Here is a 9,372-nt window from a genome sequence, read left to right as displayed (position 1 = left end):
CTTAAGATTTTGGGTTCAGTCCCACTCTGCACCACTTTGGGTAAGTGACTTTTGTTATAGCCCCAAATTGACCAATGCTTTGTGAGTGAATTTGGTGAATAGATATACATATATATATACACACACACATATATATATGCGACAGACTTCTTTCAGCTTCCATCTACCAAATCCACTCACAAGACTTTGGTTGACCCAAAGCTAAAGTAGAAGACACATACCCAAAATGCCATGCAGTGGGATGAACCCAAAACCATGTTGTTGGGAAGCAAGCTTCTTACCACACAGCCATGCCAGTGCCTATATACATTTATATAAATATATATAGCCTGTGATGGTGCCACATAAAGGACACTCATTTTGGTGTCACATAAAAGCACTCATGCCAGTGGCACGTTAAAATCACCCTGCACACACTGTAAAGTGGTTGGCATTAATAAGGGCATGCAGCTTTAGAAACCAAGCCAAATCAGACTGGAATTTGGTGCAATTTTCCAGCTTGCCAGCTCTGGTCAAACTGTCCAACCCATGCTAGCATGGAAACGGATGTTAAATGATGATCATCATCATCAGCAGCATCATTTAACGTCCGATGTCCATGCTGGCATGGGTTGGATGGTTTGACTGGGCTGGCACACTGAAAGGCTGCACCAGACTCCACTGAGATTTGGCATGGTTTTCTATGGTTGGATGCCTTTCCTAATGCCAACCACTCCGAGAGTGTAAAGGATGTTTTTATGTGCCACCAGCATGAGTGCCATTTGCATGACACTGGGGTGCGTATATGTGCCACCAATACAGGTGCCAATTTGCATGACACCGGAATCTGCCACGACTGCAATTTTGCTCAGTTTGATAGGTCTTCTTCTCAAGCATGACATAATGCCAAAGGTCTTGGTCATTGCCTTTGTAAGGCCCAGTTCCCAAAATTAACTCAACCACTTTGCCTCTGTGAGGCCCAATGCTCGAAAGGTGTTCTTTACATGCCACCAACATGGGTGCACTTGGCTTGATGGGTCCTCTCAAGCACAGCACATTGCCAAAGGTCTCGGTCACTAGTCATTGCATCTGTGAAGCTCAAAGTTCAAAGATCATGCTTCACCACCTCATCCCATGTCTTCCTGGGTCTACCTCTACCATAGGTTCCCTCCACAGTTAGAGAGTGATGCTTCTTTACACAGCTGTCCTCATCCATACACATCACATGACTATACCAGCGCAGAGGTCTCTCTTGTACACCATATCTAATTCCTCATATGCCTAACTTTTCTCTCAAGATGCTTACACTCTGTTGAACATGCACACTGACATTGCACATCCAGTAAAGCAAACTGGCTTTATTTCTTTCAAGCCTATGCATGTCCTCAGCTGCCATAGCCCATGTTTCACTGCCATGCAGCATAGCTGTTCACACACAGGCATCAAACAATCATCCTTTCACTCTGAGAGAAAGGCCCTTTGTTGCCAACAGGGGTAGGAGCTCTCTGAACTTTGTCCAGCCTAATCTTATTCTCACAGCTGTGCTCTCGGAGCATCCACCTCCACTACTAATTTGGTCACTTAGATAACAGAAGCTATCTACAACCTCTAGCTTGCCCCACTGGCAGTTGACGGAGTCTATTTTCTGTGCATTTTCAGCATTTATTGTACCTGTGCACCTTCCACATACAAAAGTTTGTTTCCCTGTTAACCTTCCTCTGATGTTGCTGCACCTTTTATCTGTCTAAAGCTTACTCTGGTGCATCTTATGTAGTTTCTACCTACATCTTTTCTACAGATTGAGCAGGGCTATCTCCCTAAAGGGATTTGTGATTTGTCTGCCTTCCTACTTGCTATGACTTTGGTTTTTGCTAGATTAACTCTAAGGCCCTTTGATTCTAGACTTGTTTCCTTACCTGGAACTTCTTCTCTAGTTCAGGTAGTGATTCAGCTTTATGAGCAAGGTCATCAGCATAGAGGAGCTCCCAGGGGCAGCCTGTCTTGAATTCCTGTTATTGCCCAGAGGACTATGATGAACAAGAGGGGGCTGAGCACCAATCTTTGGTGAACCCCTACTTGTACCTTGAATTCTTTGTTGTACTCGTTGCCCATCCTCACCTTACTGGTAGCGTCCCTGTACAAGGCTTGTACGACTCACACCAACCACTCATCTATCCCTAGTTTCCACATTGACCACCAGATAAGGGATCAGGGGGAACCCTGTCAAAAGCTTTCTCCAAGTCAACAAAAGCCAAGTACAGAGTTTTATCTTTGGCTAGGTATTTCTTCTGCAGTTGCCTTACCAGAAATATAGCATTAGTGGTGCTTCTACCAGGCACAAAACCAAACTGCATCTCATCTAGACTAACTCTCTCCCTAATTAGTTAAGCTATGACTTCCTCTGTAACTTTCATCACCTGATACAACAATTTGATACTGTTGTAATTATTTTTATTTGAGGCATTAACATTATCTTTGTATCAGTTGACTATGGTGCTGCTACACCAGTTATTATGATGGGCTTCTTTCAGTTTCCATCTACCAAATCAACTTACAGGCTTTGGTTGGCCTTGGGCTATTGTAGAAGACATTTGCCCACAAAGCAATGCCTGCATCTATATATTTACATATATATATTATTCTGAAACAAGAATATCATTGACAGTTACTTCAAAGTTTTGGCCAGTTAAGCCATCGTTGGACTGTGATGTATTGAATTTAACCTTAGCTTTACATAGTCTCTGTTGAGTTAAAACATTTCTTGGGTATGTGGGTTAGAGTGGAGTGGTAATTAGGTTTTAGGATGGGTTGTTATAGAGAAGTGTTTTGTTTATACCTTTAATATTTAAACCAGCCATATCCAGTCAAAATATTCTACTTGTTTTGTCTTCAAACTGGCTAGCTAAGGCCTTTCACACTTCTCTTACAGTATTATTCTAAATCTAAAAATAAACCATCACATCACTGAAATCTCAAAGCTACAAGGTAATGCTTGACTAATTCAAATTAATGTGAATAAATGAACATTACATTTGACAAAGAAATGTGAATGCTAAAGAGTTAAATTTGGGGTTATGTTGATATTTAGAATTTATTCATGTATGTACAACTTTGTAAGCAGGCATGAATATTTAGGTGTGTCCCTTTTAGTAGGTGGGTAAGTGTGGGAGGTGTCAGTTTTAGTTATTTTTGGTTTAGCTGGCTGAAAATTCAAAGTCACTGTCAACAACATTCTTGTATAAGAATAATAAATTTGTACTCTACAAAAGTATTGAGTAACCCATCAGATTAATGTAAAGTTGTTTTCATTATAAATGAACATAAAAACAAACAGTAGTGTGCATGTGTGATATATATATATACTCTTTTACTTGTTTCAGTCATTTGACTGCAGCCATGCTGGAGCACCACCTTTAGTCGAGCAAATCGACCTCAGGACTTATTCTTTGGATGCCTAGTACTTATTCTATCGGTCTCTTTTGCCGAACCGCTAAGTTACGGGGACGTAAACACACCAGCATCGGTTGTCAAGCGATGTTGGGGGGACAAACACAGACACACAAACATACACACACACACACACATATATATATATATATACATATATATATACGACGGGCTTCTTTTCAGTTTCCGTCTACCAAATCCACTCACAAGGCTTTGGTCGGCCCGAGGCTATAGTAGAAGGCACTTGCCCAAGGTGCCACGCAGTGGAACTGAACCCGGAACCATGTGGTTGGTAAGCAAGCTACTTCCCACACAGCCACTCCTACACCTATATATCATCATCATCATCATTTAACATCCGTTTTCCATGCTGGCATGGGTTGGACGGTTTGACTGAAAACTGGTAAACTTGGGAGCTGCACCAGGTTCCTATCTGATTTGGCATGGTTTATACAGTTGGATGCCCTTCCTAATGCCAAAGAGTGTAGTGGGTGCTTTTTACGTGCCACCAGCATGGGTGCCCGTTATGAAGCACCAGCATCGGCCATGACTACAATCTCACTTAGCTGTGCCAAAGCAGTCCACTGGCTCATCAGCTCCTGTCAAACTATCCACCACATGCGAAACAGACATTAAACAATGATAATGGTGGTAATATCTGGCAAGTTACTTGGTGACTTTACTGCTGCTGCCAAATAAAAAGTACCCAATACACTCCATAAAGTGGTTGGTGTTAGGATGAACATTCAACCATAGAAATCATACCAAAGCAGACACTGGAGCTTGATGTAGTCCTCTGGCATATCAGCTCCTGTCAAACCATCCAATCCATGCCAGCATAGGAAACATGTTAAAAGATGATGATGATATTCATTAATATATACACATACAAATGTAACATACACATTCATATACTGTACATACTCATAAATTTTATAAACATTTTCAATAATTGAGGACAAGAAAAGAGAGGAAACTCTCCCATGGGACTCAGACCTTACATCTATCATATTCCAGGCGACCATATTACCAATCGTGAATGTAACAGATATGAAAAATGAGTCCCATAGGAAAGCTTATTTTCTTTTTATATCATGGAGTTGTTAGCATAAATATTTAGTGTATATCTGAAATATTCACTACTGATGCATAAACTGTAATGATATATATATGTGTGTGTATATATATATATATATATATATATATATATAGATAGATAGATAGATAGATAGATAGATAGATAGATAGATACACACACACACACACACACACACATATATATATATATATATATATATATATATATATATATGAAGAAAAGAAGTGTGTTCTTATACAGTAAAGAATATAGGAGAATTTGTTTTGAGGCTTGAAAATGTACCTGAATCTCAAAATGTGTGACTGTTTTAAAATTTTTGTAACAGATTTATTAAAATACCAAACAGGTTTCAACAAGTTTTTGTTGCAAGGTGCCCTGCAGGGGGACTGAACCGGAAACTATATTGTTGGGAAACAAACTTCTTAACACAGGGCTATGTTTGTGCCTATATATACATCAGTCTTCTTTCAGTTTCTCTATCAAATTCACTCACAATGCTTTGGTCAGCCAGCTATAGTAGAAGATACTTGCCAAGATGACACAGAATGGGACCAAACCCAAAATCTCCACCCAAAAGTTGGAGAATGAACTTCTTAACATTGAAAACCTGCATGTTCACTTTGTACACAACCTCTTTATGTTTGATAACATTAGACAGAAGGTTCCTGGACTCAGTTCTCATGAAAGAAAACTAAAATAGCAACTCCAGTAAGCAACAATGAGAATCACCTCAGCAGATAAAATATAATCTTTCAAAAGAGGAGTGTATAAACATCTCTGTTTACTTTCACTTTCGACAATGCGGTGAGCTATTAATTGATTCAATAGTCCATTCTTTGAACTCGGACAAACAACAAAGCTCATTGTTTATGAATGCATGCACTTTTTTTTTTAACAAAAAAAGCAAGTGTAATTAATGTAAAAGATTAATGCTTTCTCAGTACTAATCATTCTATGTAGTATGTTATTCATTAGGAGGAAACAATAAATGTAATCTCAGATTGCTCTCCATCCTTTAAAAAAAAGCTTTTTAAGGGTTTTCTCTTCTGGCTTTGAATGTGTTGTAGTACAAAAATAGAATGTCTTTTGAGAATTGACAGTATAGTCTAGAAGATGAAGTTGTATTATCTTAATTTTGGAGATTCAGTCCTTGTTTACAGCTCAAATTTCTATGACATGTACTTCTATATTGTTGTTATTGTGATAACTTACTGATTTGTTATATATCTTCTTATTGTATTATACATTTTATTCAAATACTTCTTATCATGTTGTATGCTATTGCTTTAATACTTTATTATGGTAATATTGCCTAAGGCAGTGAGCTGGCAGACTCATTACCATTCTGGACAAAATGCTTTGCAGCATTTCTTCTGACTTTATGTTCTGAGTTCAAATGCTGCTACGCTCAACTTTGCCTTTCATCCTTTCAAAATTGATAAAATAGTACCAGTTGAGCACAGGAGTCAATGTAACTGACTTCCCACCCCACAAATTTGCTGGCCTTGTGCCAAAATAAGAAAGGATTATGGTAATATTGCCAATCAACAACTACAAGAAATAATTCTCAACAGCTGACATTCCAAGAAGAATGGAATAGTTATGATATATAGCACTTTGGCTTAGGGAGAGGGTATTGGATAAAATACAGGTGATGTAAGGAGAATGATTGAGTTGAGAGATCCTAAGTAGAGGTAGCACAAGACTGACCAGTTCTGTGGAGCAGAGGCCATTGCAGTAGTGGTAAAATAGGTAGAAAGAGGATACAGCACATCTGTGGTCTACACATTGGGGAGTTAGTGAGTGACTTCGTGCCAAAACTAACTCAATTAAGAAAATCCAACAAAGGAAAAAAAAAAAACTAACAAAAGTGAAGAAGAAATTAAAAAAACTCAAAGAATAAAGCTAATTTTATTAGAAATTTTTGGAGTGGTCCCATGATTCCAAAGTTAGGATGGTGGATGGTTATTTTTTTTGTCTCAAAACAGTATCACTACAAATGTAACACTCTTGCTAATGAAAGTGATGATTTTTAGTTTTATTCTGAATAATGGTGAAACTGCTGCAAACATTATCAGAATTCAAGTAGCAAAGTTAGAGAATCTTCAACCACTAGAAAACAAAAATTAAAAAAGAAAAGAGAAAAATGGAACAAAAATTATTGACATCAAAGGGCTAATGACACTTTTTCTCCAGGTTTAAAAGCTGGCATTCCAAGATAGGGACACCCAGAACAGCGGAAGGCATCACCGAGGTAGCACTGCAATAAAAAAAATATATAAAAAATATTAATAATGAATAAACAATAGACAAATTAATGCTAGCATATTTTATGTGTATATTATAATTAATCATTTGTATTGCAAATTTTAGAAAGGGTGCATGTATCAGAGTGTAACTGAAAGGGATAGCATCATAAAGGGCATATCTGGCATGATTCCAGTTTCTATCTACCTGTAAAACATCACCTTGAAAAGTTCTGCTGAACATATGGCCACATGAAGGAGTAGACATAACATGAAGAAGAGGTAGAATGCATAGAACAATATATAAAAAAAGTTAATTAGATAACATGTTTTTGATCTTTCCTGTGCAAGTATATAGGAAGTATGTATGAGTAAGCTGAGAATTTTGTGATAAAGCTGAAACTGAGCAAGATACTCTTTCAGCGTTGTAGATTTTGTAATTCATGATAATTCAAGCCTTACTAGAACCAATATGTTTTGAATATGACAAAAGACAATTTATTCTCTTGGAAATAAAACTCAGTTGTGGAAGTAGTGTTTTTCTTTACTTTCCAAGCCAGTGTGGGAGTGTCTAAGTTAGTTATGAGCAAACTTTCTGAATGTGTCTAACAAAAAATTTCCTTGAATTTTTTTAGTAGTGTGGCCAACCTGACAATAAGCTATACCTCATGTGGCTTACTTCTCAAAAAAGGTTGCTTGTACCAAGTCTAAGTGCTCACTCAAACTGTTAGCAGCCAAATCACCCTTAAACCATCTTAGAGAAAGAGAACAAATTTGGATGTTTTCTGAGGTGGATTCACTGTGCCTTGGAAGAAAGACAAAATGATTACAGCTGGAATGCCTTTGACCATAAGTCTGACTGATCAAGGTGACTTCTAGATAATAACTTATGAAGGGAATTGTGATACAAACAGATGTGAATGCTGGTGTTTCTCACAAATCCTTTCCAGCTCAATTATGAAATCAAAAATACAAAAATTATATCTAAATATATCCTCTCCACCCACAAAAACATTTTCACACATATGTACATGTGTGTATATACAGATATACTTATATTGGTTGTATGAAGTACTTAGCCCTAATAGTATATTTTGGAGATAGTTAGAGCAGTGCTGAAGACTTCATCAATATTTAACACCTCAAAAAGACCACAATGGAATGATTACTGTCTTGACTAATTTTACAAGAGGAAGATCTAAGCTCAGCACTCTATGATGATGATAAATGAAATATTTTTATAATTTATTTTCTTTTACTTGTTTCATTCATTGAAGTGTGACCAAACAGGAGCACCACCTCAAAGGGTTTCTAGTCAAAATCAGCCTCTACTTATTTTTAAATCTGGTACTCATTGATTTGGTCTTTTATGCTGAACCACCAAGTTACATGACTGTGAACAAACCAACACTGTTTGACAAAAAGTGGGGGCAGGGCAAGACACAAAGAGATACACATAGACATACACACACACACACATACATGATGGGATTTCACACAGTTTATTTCTTTATTGCCCACAAGGGGTTAAACATAGAGGGGACAAACAAGGACAAATTACATCGACCCCAGTGCATAACTGTTACTTAATTTATCGACCCGGAATGGATGAAAGGCAAAGTTGACCTCAGCGGAATTTGAACTCAGAATGTAACAGCAGACAAAATACCACTAAGCATTTCGCCTGGCGTTTTAACGTTTCTGCCAGCTCGCCGCCTTCAAACAGTTTCTGCCAACCAAATTCACTCAGCTTGGGGCTATAGTAGAAGATGCTTGCCCAGGGTGAAGCACAGTGGGACTGAACCTGAAACCATGTGGACACAAAGCGAGCTTTTTAACCATATAGCCATGTCAATTATATTAGCGTTGCCATCCGGTTTCACCAGTCCTCAGTCAAATCGTCCAACCCATGCCAGCATGGAAAGCGGACATTAAACAATGATGATGATGATGATGATAAAGAACAGAGAGGACTGGCATAATCATTAGAGAAACGGGCAAAAAATAATATGCAGTGTTTAGTTGCATCTCTTTATATTCTGAGTAAAAATCTCATCAGAGTTGCCTTTACTTTCCATTCTCATGAGGCATCAATGAAAGAAGTACCAGCGATATACTGGGTAATATTAACTATATACCTCTTTTTTCCTTAAATTTATAGTTTTATATCTATGTAAGAAATCAATTATATCATCACCATCATTATTATCATCATGTTTTAAATTATTAAGTAATCAATGTGATGAAGAAAAAATACATTGGAAGTTCTACGTGTTCTATAACAATACATCTAACTGCATGCATGCATGTGTGTATGTGTTAGCATGCATATGTGTCCGTATTTTGTACATATGTGCATGTGTGTGTACATATGCTTTTGTGCAGATAAATGGGTTTTTTTAAAGCCAAATCAACATCCTGCTGCTGCCATCTGAGATATGCCAATATGTAGAAATAACAACATGGTTGATCTTAAATGAAATTACATTTTCTTTTTTGTTTCTTTTGTTATGTAAAACAAAAAAAAATAATCAATATCTAAGCAAAATACAATCATACACAAATGTGTATGATTTTATTTGTATGTGTACATTTTATATA

The 9,372-nt window shown here is 37.3% G+C and overlaps 1 protein-coding gene across 2 annotated transcripts in view; it reads right to left on the bottom strand.

Moving 5' to 3' along the window:
• Positions 1–6,417: 6,417 nt before the first annotated feature.
• LOC106876880 (anamorsin) overlaps positions 6,418–9,372 on the bottom strand; it is a 51,906-nt gene continuing 48,951 nt past the window's right edge. For both annotated transcript variants that reach the window (XM_014925621.2, XM_014925619.2), the window contains exon 7: positions 6,418–6,785. In XM_014925621.2, coding sequence (XP_014781107.1) covers positions 6,693–6,785 — 93 coding nt within the window. In that variant the 3' untranslated portion in view covers positions 6,418–6,692. The remainder of the gene's footprint in view (positions 6,786–9,372) is intronic.

The sequence above is a fragment of the Octopus bimaculoides genome, chromosome 6 (assembly GCF_001194135.2).
Source record: "Octopus bimaculoides isolate UCB-OBI-ISO-001 chromosome 6, ASM119413v2, whole genome shotgun sequence".
Taxonomy (NCBI): domain Eukaryota; kingdom Metazoa; phylum Mollusca; class Cephalopoda; order Octopoda; family Octopodidae; genus Octopus; species Octopus bimaculoides.
This window is presented reverse-complemented; position numbering and strand designations above follow the sequence as displayed.